We start from the raw sequence: 19211 nt of genomic DNA on the forward strand, positions 1-19211 counted from the left end.
CAACGCGGAGGAAGTCGAGGCGTGTGGAAGCAAGTAAATGCTTATTACATCAAAGGCCCACCGAACTTTGTTCTTCCATTCTCTAACTCTCTCTTCGTTAGTCGTTAAGGTTGATATCGAAAGCCTCCGTTTAACTCTAGTCGTTTATTCTCGGGTATTTTCTTGCGGATGTCCAACGCAACGACATCAGAGGGTACACCCTTATCGAAACGGAGCAGGCCTAATTCTGAATTATGTCGAACGTTTTAACCGAGATTACAAGTTACAAACGAGACTCATATATCGCAGGATTATATCCTGCACGGCAGAGAATTGAAAGGAGAACCGCAGCCTGAACAAATAAGGCGGATGGCGGTAATACGTGTGCCTTTGCCGCGACCAGATTGCCAATAGAATCAACTTCAACGTATCGTGATTGGTGCATGTGCTTACACACGGAAACTGTGGCATATGTCTGCGAAGGCAATCGCATCATTCACGGAGATGTCTTTCTCGAAATGTTCGTGATCGGTTTTCAAAATAAATGCTTACATGTTGCGGACGATATTGTATCTCTTTTACGTTAACGATTGGTATATGTATGTTAATCCTAAACGGACCTATGACTCTTACGCGACATTGCCATTTTTATCGTATCAGAGGTTTATCACATCGCGACTCAACTTTTAGTTTAAACTTTAGTTAAAGAAAATAGTTTTACTAAGTTTTTAATAACGCGAAAAAAGAAAGCGCGAATCCAAGAATTTACCGAAGTCGCGCAATTGTATCCTCGGATACTTTTCCCTCGTGTAATAAATTCGAGAGCATAGCAAATCGTTAGCCCTTTGATAATTAATTTCTCTCGTGAGCGTTTGCTTTGGAACCGTTCAGCTGATGACGGAGTCTTTGGCTGAAAGATAATACCGTTGAAAATAATCGATACGTATTTCTTTGCGTTGTTCCTATCGAAAGTCTTAATTATAAGTTCTTAATTAAAAGCTCGTCAGATATTAGTTTTCAATTAATAACAGCAAGTTGTCTCGCGTCATTATCCGACGAATCAAATACTCAACGGCAGCGTAACCGTTCACGCCGATTCTGTTGCCGTCGATACTTCGCGGAACAAGTTTCAAACGCTAAAAACCAAAATGGTAAAGCCCCTTTCCGAAAATCCTTTATACGAGTAACGACGTTCGTCGGAAAAGTGGACGAATATGGAAAACGCAGTGACGCCTGTCACAAAGCCAGGAGATATACGGTTAACGGTTTCGCATGATTTCTTTTCGTTCGACCAAAATCAAAGTTTCGATTAAACGAACTAGCGGTGATATTTTTTGCGGACAATTCCGTCAACGAAGACCGTTTAAGTCGCCGTGCGATGTGACGCCAATATTTCACGCGGAGTGCACTCGATTCGATGCACCTTTGATTCTCGGTCAAAAAACCCAATATTTCGCGACTCTTTTCACCGGACCTGTTATTTTAGGCTCGGTTTTACGGATTTATCGACTGTATTCACAACGACTTTCCAAACGCTTCGCCTATACGCCGAAAGTTGAATTAGGAACGTCATAAACACTTTGAAAATCGTTGCAGTAGTTAAACGATTAATAGAATATGAATATGCAATGCAGAATTTTAAATAGTCCTTGAAATAGAGGAGGAGCAGTTGCAGGACCAGTTCCCCTCCTCTTCGAATATCTATTTTTTCTAACTATTTCAACATGTTCCTTATTATATATGTAAAAGAAAATTAGTGGGTTAAGTTTAAGAAAATGGGGTACCCTTCGATCGGACTAATTTTTTTTATCGTAGGTAGCCCTTGACCTGGCGATTACAATGGTGGCCATCTTGACCCTTAACTCCCGCCCTCCGATCTCGATGAATCGATCATTTACAACTTTTTTTTTCCGTTGACGAACATCAGTTTTTGACCCGACACAGGGGTTTGTCAAAGCACCATGGGATGAATTCACTGCGGTGAACTGCTCTACTGTCAGAAAAGCGCGTACACAGCATGTACATTAACGGTATTCGATATTCCCGCCCCAACCAAAAACTATCCCAAACCTACTCAGACAGTAGATTTCGGGCTTGGTGCTACGATGTTCCTCCGCGTAAAAAACAAAGTTGGAAATGACGTACTCACCAAGATCGGTGAAAAAATCACTTTTTGAACCATTTCAGTTTTTGACCCCTGGGAGGAGGGAAAAGTTAAGGGTCAAGATGACCACCATTGTAATCGCCAGGTCAAGGACTATATAGGGTGAGTCTTATAACGCGACGACCTCAAATAACTTGTAAGGTATTCGTTGTATGACAAAATGTTTCTTTAAATGTTTTTCATTTGAAGTCCCACTTCATGTAATACTTTTTTACACAAAATTTGATGATTTATGCGAATTCGAAAAAAAATATTAGACATTCCATTTAAAAAACTGAAGGTAACCTTAATATCTCAATAAAAAAGTAAGGTAATGAAAAACAGATTACAGCACTGTATGTCATCCTAGATACCATGCAACTTTTGTTTGAAACATTTTGTCGTACAACAAATACCTTACGATTTATTTGAGGTCGTCACGTTATAAGACTCACCCTGTATATGATAAAAAAATCAGCTCGATTTACCCCATTTTCTTAAACCCAACCAATTAGTATAATAAAACGATGCCTCGTCGAGGAAAGTTTGAAACTGTCGATTAAGTTTAATTTGTTTTTGTTTCTCTCTTCCCAAATCAACCCCAGCCAATTTTGCTCTCCTCAAATAAATTCCGTTAACTATTAACTTCTGTTTGAAAATTTTGTGATTCGTTTGCACCGTGGATCGTGAGAATGAATTGAATCGATCCTAGACGCTTTACAGCCGGGGACCATTCTCTCTGCAGCGGGACACATATAATTTATCGCGATGCAAGCATTGCGTTACTAACGCGCCATAACTAAAGACGATCCCTGCCGACACTCGACTCAACACTCGAACACAATATCGAGATGCTTTCGCTGAAACGGTGTCTCTCTGTCATTCGAGTTTGCGTTGGTAAAAGGGGCTCGAGCACTGTCAACGTTACAAGCGATTCGATCCGCGTTAACGGCACCAGGGAGAGACGTTAAGTAGCCGACGCACTCCGAGAGCTTCCTGTTTTCATCAGTGGTAGGCTAAATGAAAGAAAATTAACTTCTTCGGGGATGAATGTTTTAAAATGAACAAAAATCAATGTAAACATCTTCGTTATCAAAGCTTAACACACTGCAAAGACAGCAAGTCTTTCGAAAAATGGTCCTTGCCAACAGCATTCACGCCATTTTTAGCACACACATATACGCGACTAAACAAATATTTTCTTGCACTTCAAGGTACGCATAAACAACATATAAAAGAAAAAGTCAGGACTCCCATTCGTTTCCTTGAAATTAATTTCTAAATAAGGACTCCTCTTTGGACTCCTCTTTGAATTGTACGACTCAATCCCTTTTAATCGAGCCACGTACGTTTTTTTATTTGTGTGGATTCACGGAAATGTAGAGCAGACAAGCTTCACGATTTTCCGTCACCTCTGACCAGTGGAACAGCGAGCAAAACGTTTTTCACAACGTTCTCGTCCACGGGGGAAAATCGAGCTCCCGTCGGTGGATTGCATCCTCCCATCCCCCGATCGGAGCCAGTAATGGAGTGAAATTAAATTTCCGTCTATGTTTCAGAAACGGAAAATCCTCCACCGACTTTTTGTTAGCGATTTGCTCCTGTTTCTTAGCGACGTATCTAGCAGTTGGAGAAAGGGGGGTAAAATTGGTCCAATAAATCGCACGATGGTTTAGCGACGTCCCAGAACGATCTACCGACTAAAATTCCAACCGAGTGATCCCTGAGCGTTAAACAAGTATGCTTCTTTAGATAGAGAACGAGTTGTCGAGCACTGATACCCTCTTCGAGTAGTTCCGGGTCAGTGGGTTCTGGAATTAAAGTCAAATAAATTAGTTTCACGGAGAAGCGATTCCTATTGTGTTACGAGTCTAGCTTTATTTTATTTGAAAACGAAAAGTGTGTATGAAATTGCAATTGTAGTTTCTATAACAAGCGAAGGATTCAATGTTAATTAGCATTATGTTTGTTAGGCTCTTAATTAATCTAAGACTCACAAATGTTCTCCTCTGTTGTTGTCATCATTTTTGTTTAAAAAAAAATCGAATGCTTCATAAATTATCCAAATCACGATAAACAAAATAAAAAAAACAGTATCAATGTTTAACTTTATTAGACCACTACGCGTATTAATAAAATGTTCACATCATAAAAGGCAACACCGTTTAATCAAAAGGGACGCGTGCAATTCTCGATCGTCAAACTATCGGAAACATGGACGAGCGACGATATTAAATTCTGTGCAATACCAAACCCCTTTACAAAGGATTGAATTTTTCGAAAAATTACGACGCTCTTAGTTTAACAAAGTTAGATTGTTCGATTGAGAAACATTCCAAAATCGCGATGCGTTTATCGGACAGATTTTTGCGAAATTCTCTGTAATAGAATTCCAAAGGTGAACGATTCTTCCTATATTTAAACGAGAATAATTTCCACGCGATATTTGCTCCATTTGCTCGACGATCAAAAGGTTTTATTGTTGCAGTTTAATGAAAATCGAGGGCTCCCTGGGCGGGGAGCTATTTGACGAGTTGTTTCGCGAAAAAAATAGTTCTAGTCTCGAATGAAATGAAAATCAGTTAGCGAAATACGAGAGGAATGGAGTGATACGGGTGAATTTCATATTTCAATTTTGTCAAGTATTTCTGCCGTTATTCTTGATGCACGAGGTGTCTCGTTATCCGCGCAATAAATCCGTTTCCCACGCATTTGCTAATCCCAGCTCCATTTTTTATCATTTTCATTGTATTTTTTCAATACTTCTGCAATACAGTGGGCTCTTCCCTATCTGGACACTGACAATTATCAAAATATATTCCTGAACAGAATGTACAGGTTCACATAATAGGTTTAGGTATTTACATATTTATTGAATCATATATAAATATATAATTGCGTATGGTATAATCAAAGCAAGCCTATTTATATTTACACATAATCACTTATATTTACACATAAACATATGGACACTGACAATTATCAAAATATATCCCTGAACAGAATGCACAGGTTCACATAATAGGTTTTGATATTTACATATTTATTAAGTCATATATAAACATATAATTGCGTATGGTATAATCAAAGCAAGCCTATTTATATTTATATATAAATTTATATATACACATAAACATATAAAGTTTCTTCCACGACCAAAAGCGAGTTCAACAACGAATTCCAAACACACTACAATCATATTTTCACTAACATCCTAAAATTCTGAATAAATCCTGCCTCGTAAATAACAAATATTCATTATGACGGGAGATTTGTTGTCGTGACTCACAGAGTTGCTCGATGCGCATTCGTATGAACCCCGACGATCAAAAACGTCCTCGGCTTTCCCGATGAATGCGATTACGGGCCATTGGTCGTTCGATTAGGTCACGCGTTTCCGCGATTGTCGTCGTACCTGTTTTTGTGAAAGCCACAGCGAAGTCTGTTCAACATCGATTGTTGACGTCGAGTGGCTGGAGGCGTTGGTTAGAGGGAGAACGAACAAACAAACCAAAAAATATCAACGTCTTCCGTGAACGAGGGTGAAACGGGAGGGTAAAGGACGGAGATTCTTCCCGACACCTGGCGCCGCGTTGGCTGCACAGAGGAACGGTTTCATCCGATCGGAAAATTGCCGTAAAATTGCCGCAAAAAGCGATATTTTATTCCATTCAGTGGCACGATTTACCAACCGCGTCGGGTAGATTCCTGGGGATGTTTATGGGATTTTATGGACTCGTGTCGGCCGTCTCCCTAGCTTGGCAGCGTCGAGGGGGAGGAATCCATGGGCGAACGCGAGCCATGAGCACCTGGCTGGCTCCAGGACGGTCCAGTGTCGAGGAGAACAATTGTTTCCATGCAAGAGACGCTCTACACCCACTGTTTCACGCACAGATTCGAATGGAACCTCGAGGAATCATTATTACACTCTGAGCATCTTGGTAAAGACGCTTCGACAGGTTGTGTTTATGGTTCCCTTGGAGATACGAAACTAACGCACTATAAATTCACGTTTCTTTCAAAGTTTAGCAGGTTACTCTTTCCCTGAAAGCTAAGAGTGGCGAAGCTTTGAAATGTACCAAACATCGTTTTCCTGCAAATATTACAATCTATACTCAACCAAAAATAAAACCCGAGAAGAAAAGGATATTTTGTAACATCCTACCCCCAGTCTCCCCTCGTCTCCGTTAATAATAATTGATCTATATCAGTACAGGCGTTAATTTCGTTTCTGTGTATGATGACAGCGGTCATTCAGTCGACGATTTCGCGTTTCGAGGCACGTTTCGGTTCGAAAAGACGCGAATATGGCGGGGGCCTTTATTGCGTTCCTCTCGCGGCACGAGCTCGCGCTCGGCCACGATAATGGGATTAATCATGGGATTGACGCGACACGACAATGCGCCCGTTAGCGGGTGAACGGTAGCGTTCATCAGGAGGTGTCTTCAGGAATGATTATCCCGGCACGCGTTTATTATACGGCACGTGATCGGAAGCGGGCTCCCGCGGCACGAATCGAAACGAAGTTAGAACGCAATCTATCGTTTATTGTGTCCATACCGAGAGTCAACGAACGAAGTTTCATGGAAACGCCCTGGAACGGATTGACCCTCCAAGGTCTTTGCCCCTTTCACTCCAATTGTTCGGTAAAAGGAACCAAGCTTGAGACGACGATTACCTCTTTTTATTTTAGCTGGAAGTGACGAAAGAGGAAACATTCTTAACAGTGTCGGAGGTTAGTGATAAGAATAGTCGAAGGGTAGTTCTTATAATCATCGTGGTCCAGGTGGGTTAAGTCTGGAGAAAGGATAACACTGTTACACTGGTCCTTGGATCTGAGAGGCTTCAAAGCTCGAAAGCTTTGAAACTCTTGAACTATCACTTTCAATTCCTTTTAGATACATTTTGTTTTCCTTTTTAATTCGAGTACGACGAATGAGATCCTCGATAAAATATTGAAAGTAGCCATTTGTCTCAGTAATTTTAATTTTCTTTAAAAGGAAAGCATCACATATACTCGGTTACTTTTTGGTTCCTATAGCATCGCATCGAGTCTTCTAAATAGGATGCAGCAACGATCGGGAAGAGCGAGGGAAGATCATCGGGATCACCCTTTCCCCGAGCACCCCGATGAATCTATAAAATGGTAGACGTTGAAGGGACGAAGCATCGAGGAAGAATAGTTCTCGTATCGCCTTGTCATCGAAAGTTCATTTTTCGCGTTGTTACTTAAGGGATGGGGCAAATGGCGAACTTCCAGGTCGGGTCGCGATACGTTGAATAAAATACGAGCCCTTTCCTTCACGGATGCCGCTCTAAATCTTGTATTGTTCTGCGAACTTTGCCATCGCTCTTCTTCATTTGCGATTCGCTTCCGATGGATCAGCTTTCGTGCCGTTGATTCTGATCGCGACTCATCGAAATAGTTTCAACCTAATCACTCTGCTAGCTCCCAGTTTTATACAAAACAATTGAAGGTTTCATTTACATACAAGAAGAAACAAAAAACAGACAAGTGAATTACACCAAGAATATGTGAAACACTCGAATCAGCGGAAGCAAAGATTGTAGTATCCCGCGCCATACCCAACAATAAGGAGTCAAATGAGAACACGAAACGTAGGTTACGGGATTGGTCGTGTAAGTAAAGGGGTCGACTTATTTTTCATTTAGAGTCCTACAAAATAGATTATCCGAATGAGAAAGATTAAAAATTCTATAATTGCATAGCTAAAGCTGACGTGCCGCGATAAAACGTCATTTGTCGAAGGAAAAAATACGCAAAGCCTAATGAAATCATTCGGTTGTATGCACGTACGCGCGAGGAGATCCTCTCGTGAATTTTTCGCCCCCTCAGTCACGGGCTGGAGGGTAAAATGCGCTTAGCTGCTCCTTTATCCGCGAGCTAAAAGGTACTGCGGAGTCTCTTAACCTCTGACGGGCCGATCATTACGTCTCATGATACTCTCACCGGCCCGTTGAGAAATTACGGACGAAGCGAACAAGAAGATCGTGCCCGATTCACCGTGCTCGGCAAACCGTGAGGTATCCGTGAACCGTTCGACAAATCCGAATCTGACTGCGTTATTCGTGAAGGCTCCATGGCGCGTGTCAAAACACTGTACCAAGACCAAGAAACGCGCATTTCAGTGGATGGAGCAGACGTCGGGTAGAAAGAGGACGCGTAACCCAGCGAAATTATCGAATAACCTACGCTACGATGATCATCGCGATTCGGGAACGGTCATTGTTGCCGACAATGCGGCGCGAAACAATGCGCTGGCCGCCGACAAAAAGGTCAACGATGCAGGCCCGCGCTGGATTCAGCCCTACATTCATAGCTTTTGGTGCTTCGCCCTCGCGAGAGCTAATCCGCTAAATTTATTAACAGCGCCCAACCCTTCCCTGCTTTGTCGCAAATAGGCTGAGCTGCCTAAAGTGGGCCATTTACGCCACTTCGGGAAATACGGTGTAAATTATGCGTTCTATATTCCTCGCTGTACTGGAGGATATCATTCGATACCGTTTGCATTTTTGCACTTGAATAGGAGACTCCTTTAAGGATTAATTTTGGATATTGTTTCGAAAGGCACCGGTGGCCAATTGATATGAAATTTGGAGGATGTTACGAAGAGTGTGGAAGAGATATAAAAATATACAATTTAAACTTCGGGAATTCACCCGTTTAAAAGATTTAGATACTTTAGAGGAAGCAGCTCATTCATTCTGATCGTTTGCTTCGAACATGTTATCATATTGTTTTACAAATGTCTTTAAATAGAAAGTCGTCTTTAGCTTTGATAACTGAGACGTAACAACACCTACCACCCTAAGAAAATAACCCTCCTTTTAAACAAGTACAGTTGTCAATCTTAACCTCGCCACAAGATCACCATGAACCATTTATCAACCCAGTCGAAATCGACTAACCCTGGCTCCGTTCCTTTCCCAACTTTCTAATGGCCAGGAAGAAACTTCCAGGCAAGGAATGGTACGTCTGTGAAATACATCCGAGCTGGGCCATTGAGCCCTCCTCCTCGGAAGCAGAAGCTCCCATTCGATCGTGTCCTATAAGCTGGATTATCGAGTTCCGGACTCTCGAGTTCGACGAGAGTTAACTCGATCGCTAATTATAATATATAACGCGCTTTGGACCTGCGAATGTGTTCGACGTTCATGCGAATAGCAAACTGCCGCCGCGGTCGCATAAGCCTCTTTACTCGGTAGACGTTGAAAAGACAATTCCTCTGCGCGTGATTCGGTGAATATTAACTCGATGGCTACGAAACGCGCTGGGCCTAGGTGTGTTCCTCCCTCTGTAAATAGAACATTATACATGTTTCCTCTGATTGGAGCATTCGGGATATCGTTGCTCCTTCGAGTAACACGGAATGGGGGAAAGCAGAAAATTGTTAAGAGAAGATAAATATTTTTGGAAGCAAAGTCAGGTTTCTGTGATAGAAAATGCGTGGAGATTGGAAGCGATCGTTTTGGATGGGTTCTGAGATAGGATAGTTGGGAGGAAGGAAGGAGGACAGGAAACATCACATTGTGGACTCCAAATAATACTCCTAGCATCAAAGGCAAATAACTTCTGATCGAAACGAGGTAATCTAAAAATTCTTGCAGAAGATTCCATGCAACTTTTTGTAGAACAAAAGAAAAAGGGGGTCAAGAAATGATCTAATCCCAATCCAACAATTCTCCAAGCATACGTATCACAATTTCAAGGTGGATCTCCGGAAAAGTTTGGAAACCCCCGACTTCGTCGAATCACTATCGACGAACCATCTAGTAGGATCAATGGCTTAAATCCTTTCGCGATCGTCTCGGGTCAGGATTCCGACGCTGTAAAAAAGAGAACGAAGGAGAAAATTGTTGCCAGCGATGGGCAGAGATACATCGTTCCGCCATCGCACGACAATGAACGGGGTGAATCGGGAATAAAGGGTTTTGGCGAAAGTTCGCTCTCTCGACTATGGTCGAATTATTTGGTCCATGTGGCAGCGACAGCGGAGATCCGAAATCGTATTTGCCATTCCCATGATTATTTGGCCCAGGCACCACCACCGTTTCTTTCTTTCGTTCCCTTTTCCCCGGCTCTTTTTTTTTCTCCTTCATCCTTGGCGAGGCCCTTTTATAGATGACCAATAGCGTGGGTTGTGTCTGGCCTGAATGGGATGCTCCTTTGGGACCGTTGCATTCTGCCCGTAAGAATGCACTTTTCTGCCCGGGTGAAATGAGGCGAGCTAATTTCGGTTCGTTGCCTCGAGATCGAGCGCGGAGCCAAGAGAACGAAACCAGCCGAATAATGGGATAGAAAGGAGTAAGTTTACCGAGGACGACATCGATCTTGCAACTCTCCTTTCAGCGTAGCAATCGGGGAAACCCGATTGATTCACGGGATCGATCTACGCGGAACGAGCTCCATCGACGTTCTCTTCTGGTCCTTGCCGTGCCCGTTTCAACGAATGCATCGAAGCCTCGTCGAACACGATTATGGTTGCGTTCTTCGTGGAATCGCAGGGGGTTTATTGTCCGCCTGCGTCATTATTCGTCACGCTTTATCGCGCCCATCTTCGAGGATACGGATGTATTCAGGAAACAAACGCAGGTCGGTTAACAATTTTATTTTTGTCTGGAGTAAGAAAGGGTGATTGCGATAGATGCGCAAAGATCCTTGGTCTTCCGAGTAAGATTTATCTCGTTGTCTTCATTTTTCCTTCCATTTGGCATCGATTTTTTGTAGTCTGCTTTTCTAATCCTGACTGTTAATATTTCATTTTTAAGCGCACCGTCCACGTCACGTCTCTTAGACGCCTATAAGTTTCAAGAAATAATGGCGACAACGAATTATTGAATTTTCATGCCCCCTAGATAGGGAATTCGCCACGATAATAACGTGCAACAAATAACTGAGACATCTACCCTATCGCGCGTGACTTTTCTCCGCGGATCACGCGTCCTAAAGTCGCGGTAAGTAAATTTTCGGTTCGACGATCCAGGGAGGAAGACCCGCGACGGAAACTTGTCTAGAATAAAACGATATCGTCGGTCACGGAGTTTCGCTGCTCGCACGGAGTTGAAGAAGTCAAAACGAAAGCTATTTTGACGTCGAAGGGAAGGAATCTCGACATCCCTCCGGTCCGTGTCGTATTTAATTATATGGTCTGAAATTTTATCGGAATCACTTGTCCCGGCAGACTCGCGCCATTGCGAAATATACGTAACGAGTCGTGGAGGAACTTGCGACTGGAGTTTCGAAAGTTTAAAAGGGAAACCGTGGGAACGCAGAAAATTATGCTCGATGGGGTTAAATCGCGAGTAGGAGTTCCTGTTGCGTCGATACGGCCGTCCTATGATTTGTTATAACCGCTTCGAATCTTGTTTAAGGTTTGTTTTCAACTTTCGCGAACGGAACGTCGGCGCCGTCAAATATTTGGCTCGTCGCTCGCCTCTGGGCGTTCACGTTTGTGTGCTTTGAAACTTAAACCTCGCAGTCGTTGATATCGACGAGGAGCACCTGTTAATTTCCAGCTCGCATAATTTTAGATAAATATCCAATTACAACGAGACACTGCTTGGTTAGAGCATAGCGAGAGATGGTCACGTGTTTTCAATTTATGAGATCGATCGTTGGTTCTTTTAGAGGAGAAATGAATGGAGGATGCAGGCAACGTTATGAAGAAAGTAATCATTCAAAAAAATACGAAGGAGAAAAATGAGAGAAGGCATATCAAAGACTGAGATAAAAATGGCGTCGACACAATTTCAAACATTTCCATTAATAACCATAGTTTCGCCTGAATCGTTGCCACTTTTTGGAGACAGCGAAACGTGTGGCGCGCGTTTCCCTTCGTCGGCATACACGTACGGTCGTCCTCGAACTTTCTGTTCGACACGCCCCGGATAAAAAGGCCAGCCAATGGGGTGGTTCGAGGAGGGATTGTGCGTGAAATTAAAATATCCTTGGTCGTAATCACTGGAGATGGTAACAACGCACGTGAACGTTCGTGGAGCGACGTAAGTGTGTTGGCTGCATTCTACGCTCTTACGAAGGGGTGGCGCTGTTCCAACCCCTCGAGGGTGCGGCAACCCTTCGAATCGGCCAGATACGTCAAACATATGCCGAAAGAGAGAGAGATGCGCATTGTATTATTCACGAGCGGCTCGTGAGATAACGTTACCCCGATTTTTAATACGGGGGTCTGGCCACGCTCCTCCTCGGGCTGCCTTGGTAACATTGTAATGGGATTAGTCGCGTTATTAGGGGTTTCAAATCACGGCTGTGTTTTCTCTGATCTTACGCGTGCTCCGACAGGGTGCTTAATGCGCGACTCTGCTCGTACTTCTACGAAACAAGTGCTCGCATGGTGAGTGAACCTCAGATATATGTAATATACATGCATTTTCGAGGAGTGTAAATGCATGAAGATATAGGAGGATGTACCTGAAGAGTACGTACATTCTTTAAATAAATTTTATATTAGGTTTGAGAAGAATGTATCATTTTGCTTCTGGATTTGATTCGAACTTGAATCGACTCAGAGAAAAATAGAATTTCATACTGGACTGGATTATATTTCTCTCGAATGAATTACAAAACGAGTTGAACCTGTCAAACATTTCTAATACAAGAGCAAAGAAAAATAAAGCAATTACTTCGCTATTTTACCCAGCAACGAAGAAGACTATGGCCCGTGGATTTCCCTCTTTATACTAAAACAGGAATCCTTTCGCCGAGCTTAAATATAGAACCGTCATCGTATGGCCATTATTAATTAAAAGTTCACGAAGGAACTATATATCACCCGAGGCTAGCTCCATTTATGACACGGAAGTGAATGCAACCGTGGGCGTAGAACGGGACAATTCGTACGAGTCCGTAACTGTTTTCGAGCGTGGAGCAGGTGCGAATGGGGCCGGAGTCCATTCGCACGTAAATGTAACACGAATGACGAAGTGGAAACCATGGGCGATAGCGATACCGGCCACTACGAATGGACGTTTCACGTTAAATATTAATTTTCCGCTTTATGAACACCGTGGGCACCGTTTACGACACGCTCGATAAAGCGCCTACGAATAATCAAGAAATTAGACTCTGTTGCAACTTGCACCCGCGTTCAGGCGCATTTAGACCGCAATTGGGCGCTGGGTAAAACCGTTTCCTGCCAAAACACTGTCGTCGCATGGCTCCTTCTACGTTTTGCCCACTGGCGCAAAAGTGGAAGTATCTAGGTAAAATTTGAGTAGAAGTAGTAAGCTCCTCGCAGGGGTTAATCAAGCATTATCAAACAGGAGGTCATAGGTTCAATCATTCTTTGCAGTGGGTGTATGTTTCAGGTGTCTAATAATGTTTCCCATTGACTGGACGCAAGTAGGTTTCTTTTTTCTTTAATTTCTGATCCTCCAGTTTCCAAGTGCGTTGGCAATTCCATTCTTGTAGTCACTGGTTCTTGCAAGGTTTACCGTAATTCCTGTTTATCTATACTGTTGAGGTTCTTAGATCATGACTGTGTCACATGGTACGTGCAGTACATACAAATCTCTGGATCTCGATGCCAGATTCTGTATAACTATGTTTCAGTATAACTTGCGTCCCATTAGTTTGTTTTCTATACTCACTCGCGAGACACGCGTAAAAGCCTCGACAATCTCCGCTGTCCCACGAGCTGCGTGTCTTTGACAGATATTTAATATAGGAGAGCATAGTTTCGAAAGTATGCGACCAAGGGATAGTTCGACAATGAGTTGGAGAATATGTGTCTCTCCCGTTGGCGACGATTGAAAAGCAGTCCCCCTGCTCGACGCTCCTGCGTGTTTTAAGAGTTCTCATAACCGAGATCGTTCGAATTCTCGGTTGCGAAAGAGCGGAATCACTCGGAACCGTGCAATTTGCGCGAGATCGTGTCGGTGGTCGAACACGCTGAAAACTTCTGCGGCGTTTGCTGGGTTTCGTTAAATAAGCCGACTGCGAGTCAATATTTGGCCGATGGTCCCTAACTAAGCATAAACGTCGAGGGGAATGTTTAGCAACGAATCTTTGAACGTCAAACGAAGCTGAACTTCATTAATTGATTGGGTAGGGGAGGAATATAGGACACCTATTTTATTTTCTTATTTGGAGAGGCATAGAAGCGTAGATGAGAAAATTAGGAGGGAAACTGTGTAAATATTTTGAGGTTTGTAAATGACAAATTTGGGTAGCAATGTGGGCCACTAGTTTAGACTTTTATTTTATTGCCATGTATATCTTTATGGGTTTTTACATTTGTCCCCTTCCCTTACATTATATCCCCTTTTCCTTATCTAGTAATCTTATAATCTAGAATCTTAGGTTATCTTAGGTTACGGTTACTCTATCTCTTCGACGATGGGACTTTTGTACAATTTATTTTGTTCTTTTTAATTAGATAGACCAAGTGTCCTTGAATAAAGATTTACTTTAGTATTAATTTCAAGGAGATATTTTTCTCTTTACAAAAACAAGCGAATCATAATAAGGAAATATACCTTCTTACTGTTTCTAAAGTTTGTGCAGGAAAACTATGTACACCAACAGCTACTCTACTCTTTCATCTGCTTCATTCTCATTGCCTTTCTCTTTCTTCTTTCTCACTATTTTTCTACTCCTTCTCTTACATCTTCCATCGCTTTTTTCAATTGCTTTCCTATGGGCCACTATTATTTTGCACAAAAATGAATTTTGAATTTAGGAAGGAAAGAGGAATAATGCCTAAGCAATTATTCACCCCCGTCGTCGAATGATTCGATTTCTGTTTTCCGATTTGAGAGACTCGCGCTTTAAAATTTCGTTAGGAGGGGCACGATAGCTGTCTAGGCTACAGAGGATCCTCCACGAATGCAAATTGTCGGATGGAAAGGAAAGAAAAGAGCTACCGCGCCTCAGGTAGTCTCGAGATTCAATTTGGATCTCCTGAGCTGTTGAATATCGATGCAAGAGGAAAACGAAATTACCTCTCAAACGACTTCAATGCGCTTCATGAAAACGCTGTTGGTGTACACAGTTTTTCTGCGCAAACTTTAGAAACAGTAAGAAGGTATATTTCTTTATTATGATTCGCTTATTTTTGTAAAGAAAAAAGTATCTCCTTGAAATTAATACTAAAGTAAATCTTTACTCAGGGACACTTGGTCTATCTAATTAAAAAGAACAAAATAAATTTTACAAAAGTCCCATCGTCCACTCTGTGCTTTTCAACCACAGTGTACATTAAAAAAAAAAAATGTATATACATGTCGATTTGAGTAATCTCCTTCTTTTCGTAGTCGGTTAAAAATATTTCCCCACGGAGAGAAACTGCGTTGCTCGAAATTTTCTTTCAGGTTAGCCTGCCGAGTCGTTCACAGCGCACCAGGGAGAATTTATTTATGAAAGTGACCCACGAAACCTCGAGGTTACGCGGAAAGTGCGCGAATTCCCACTTAATTTATATTCAAAGAGAATCCGCCGGATCAGCAGAAAACTGTTCTGAAAAAAAACCCGTCTAATTTCGCGTCCCTCTGAAGATTATTAACGGCACTTTCTTTAACCGTTAGGGATACCTGTATCAACGGCGTCTCCTCTTACCGGCTTATCTTGATTACCCGCACAGATTCTTCAGCACGTTCCGCAGAAATCTAGGCGATAATCGTCGACGACAAAAACGCTCCTCCTGAAATCGGCGCTCGAAGCTCTAAATGATTCGCGAAGAGCAAGAACTAGTCGAATTTGTGCAAAAACTTTTATAAGTAATAGGCGATGGGAAAGTAATAAGTCAGAGGGACGATTGGTGGTTTAGAACGAAAGCAATGCGAGGATATTAATGGTAGGATTTTTATTGTAGGATTGAAAGGATCGTTAGGAGTGGAATGGTAAAATGAATAGAGGAAAAAGATTGTGGGTGTTGATATTTCATGAATAGATTGACGATACATGTTCGAAAGTTCATTTGAGCCATATGTCTTTGATATCGAATAAAATAACAAAAAAAAAAGAAAAATAATAAAAGAAATTAGAAAAATGGAGACAAGCACAGCATATCATTATGTACCATGTTCGGCACACGCGAAATTGCTATGACTGAATTTTTGAATGCCGAAGTTGATTCATGAAAAATATTAACAGACATATTAAGGTTGTTAGCCGTCGCATGTATTCCCGTAATGTAGTTTTGCTTACCTATTGAGGTACGTTATGGATCAGTCTAGAAAATATTATTATTTCACAGTAGCCTTCTTGGAATATTCAATTTTAATAAATCTAATATCTTAAGACATTCAATTTTACGGGTAAAAATGTTAAAAATGTGTATGAGGTCGGCTACAGTTCGGTGCTGCTTAAGAGTGAGCATTTGCGTAGTACACAGGACGTTGTCATAGTGGCGACATGCTATACCCATCTATCAATCTTGTAAAAGACGTACCTTAAGAATTTGTATTGAACACTCTCAATCATTTTAGTATGACGTAGCGGATTCCAAATCTGAGAAGCACATTCAAGATGCGAAAGAACTAACTATGAGAATTATATAAGAATGTGAAATAATAGTTGGAATAAAAGAATACAATATTTTTCTCAACATCTCGTCCGATAGTATCAACGGCCCTGATATTCCTTTCCTGGCTTTGCTGTTTAACGAAAGCCATCAAAGAGGACTCTAAAAACGCTACATCATGGACAAGCAGCAAACAAACACGAGCAAACATCGGACGACATCCTCGCGACGTCCCTCGTCCCCGAATCCGGAGGTCATTTCCGTCGATTTAAAGTCATACTTGGAAATCATCGCGGGGAACTACCCCTGAAAAATAATGAGCGCGCTCTCTCGCAGGGGTCGGGCAGTAATAGTGGAGAGCTGGTCAGAGGGCGCGGCTCGGTATAAAGTTTCCAGACGTATTAGCCACCCGTCGAATTAGCGTTGCGAGAAAATTCCCTACTCGATGTCGATCCCAGGGGAAGCGAGCCGCTTGGACCCCCGGTTCCGCTAGGGTGTACTGAAAGGGGGCACCTTCGAAAAAGGGCGGGGCCCCACACAAAAGCGCCCCAGAAGAAAACCAACCCCTGGGTGGAGTTAGCATCCACTATATATATATTTTGTCGTGGATCCTGCAGAGTTCAGAGCACGGTGTACCATCGTGCTGCGGAGAGCTCGCGAGTCTGTTCGTTTCATAGCGATCTAGGGAGAACCAAGTCCCGTGAGACGCTACGGGAAAGTTTAGAGATTCTGTGACAGTCGACCGCGCTGCGAGGTGAAATCCAAGTGAATCGATGGGATTCCACGCACGACGGAGTTTCAGTGCCCACGGGATTGTTTAGTGTTCCCCTCAAACCAGTGCGCGCTCGAGGACTGCAAACTTGTAGCCAAACCGCACGAGAAGATCAATCGCAGCGACATGTCGCGCAGCTTCCTCGTGGACTCCTTGATTGGCAACAACACGCCACCTGCGTACCCGTTGCCCTACTACGGGAACCAATTGCCTAGCTATATGTTCAACTTCTTCAATCTCGGATTGGGTTATCAACCCATCAGGCCTGTCCCAAGGCCGCCCGCCATGCCTGTCCCGGTTCCTATCAGCCCTCCGGCTTTGGGGAGCTTGCCTCTACTTGGACAGAGCCCTCCGTCGCCCTTGAACACCTCCGCCAGCAGACTGTCAGGTAACCATCGCAGAATTTGGTAACTATTTTCTACTCGTTACTACGAGAAGGTGCTTCGTTAGACGGTCTTTCATTTCGTAGGAACTTGTTTGGGGTTGTGTTATTCGATAGCAGATCACTTCTACTTGCTTCCATAGAAATACAGTCAATCTCATAAATATTCGTACCCTCTATCGAAGAACGTTGACTAAATTAAATAGCTAACTATTAAAACAGTCATAAATATCACAAGCTTTAACCTAAAATTAAATAATAACCATGTGTGTTCTTTTCTCTCCAGATATCTCAGCGCCGAGCGAGTCGCCGTCGCGCAACAGCACCCCAACACCGCCGCCAAAGTCGCCGGTTTCCATGACCAGCAGCTCCAAGAGGATCCGCACAGCGTTCACGAGCACCCAGCTGTTGGAGCTGGAGCGAGAATTCTCGTCGAACATGTACCTGTCGCGACTCAGGCGGATCGAGATAGCGACGAACCTGAGATTATCCGAGAAGCAGGTGAAGATCTGGTTCCAGAACCGCAGGGTGAAGTACAAGAAGGAGGATCTGCCCTCCGGCCAGAGTCCCAAGTGTTGTTGTCTGAGGACTTGCGGGAAGAAGAAGGAGGGCTGCGCGGAGGATTCGAGCAGAAAATGCGAGGAGGAGGACGCTGGGAGGTCGCTGAGGAAAGAAAAGACGGAGGTGCTCGAAAATCCTGCGGAAGCTGGCCAAGAGGAACCCTCGAACCCGATGTTCGATCGTTTCGAGAAGTCGATGGCGTATCAGGCGGAAAATTCGCAGTTTCGACGGAACACGGAGGAGGAATTGAATCGATCCAGGGTCAGCCCGATGCCTGATCGGCCTGGCTATGAGAAGGATGCGCGCAATTTGTCCAGAGCCTCGAAAAGGGCCAATGGCGATCTTCGAGATCCGATGGACGACAAAAGGAGACGGGTGGAAGAGACGTACGCTTATCGGAACGCGATTCAGGAGGGCGGCGTCAGTCCGGTCTTCAGGAGCATGGAATGCACCAAGCACACTGTGGAAAGAATCGTCAATTCGTAGGTAGAACGCAGCGGGGAGAACAATCTGGATTGCGTTCTATGCTTTTCTATTTAGATCATTTAGATTGGAGGTATATTCTTGTCAAGATGAAAGTGTCAAGTGACGAATGAACGACTATTTTGATTCGTTAATCGTAAAATAGTGCGTCTGAATTACTTCCGATAAGGATTTCGACTAGAATCTAGAGTAGAATCTCTAGAATGAAGTAATATTTTGCAACGACCGAAACAAAATTCGTTCGATCGTGCATCGACCATATGTAAATACTCTGAGAGGCCTGTGAATATTGTAAATATACTTGTACCATTTTGGAGAACGGAGGAAGCTTTTTTCACATTATTTTTCATTTTATTTTAAGAATAAAGCGGATCATTTGAAACTATAGCT

At 42.9% G+C, this 19211-nt stretch overlaps 1 protein-coding gene across 1 annotated transcript; it reads left to right on the forward strand.

Annotated features, from left to right (window-relative positions):
* Positions 1 to 17521: 17521 nt before the first annotated feature.
* LOC128873611 (GS homeobox 1-like) lies at positions 17522 to 18824 on the forward strand. The gene is made up of 2 exons (XM_054117306.1): positions 17522 to 17783; positions 18064 to 18824. The coding sequence occupies exons 1-2, from the start codon at positions 17522 to 17524 to the stop codon at positions 18822 to 18824; spliced, it is 1023 nt and encodes a 340-aa protein (XP_053973281.1).
* Positions 18825 to 19211: the final 387 nt, after the last annotated feature.

The sequence above is a fragment of the Hylaeus volcanicus genome, chromosome 3, assembly GCF_026283585.1.
Source record: "Hylaeus volcanicus isolate JK05 chromosome 3, UHH_iyHylVolc1.0_haploid, whole genome shotgun sequence".
In the NCBI taxonomy this organism is placed as follows: domain Eukaryota; kingdom Metazoa; phylum Arthropoda; class Insecta; order Hymenoptera; family Colletidae; genus Hylaeus; species Hylaeus volcanicus.

Excerpts from the sequence above, each read along its gene's own strand:
- LOC128873611 (XM_054117306.1), top strand. The coding sequence starts at position 17,522 with ATGTCGCGCAGCTTCCTCGTGGACTCCTTGATTGGCAACAACACGCCA. Across the intron at positions 17,784-18,063 it reads CTCCGCCAGCAGACTGTCAG|ATATCTCAGCGCCGAGCGAG; the intron begins GTAACCATCGCA and ends TTTTCTCTCCAG.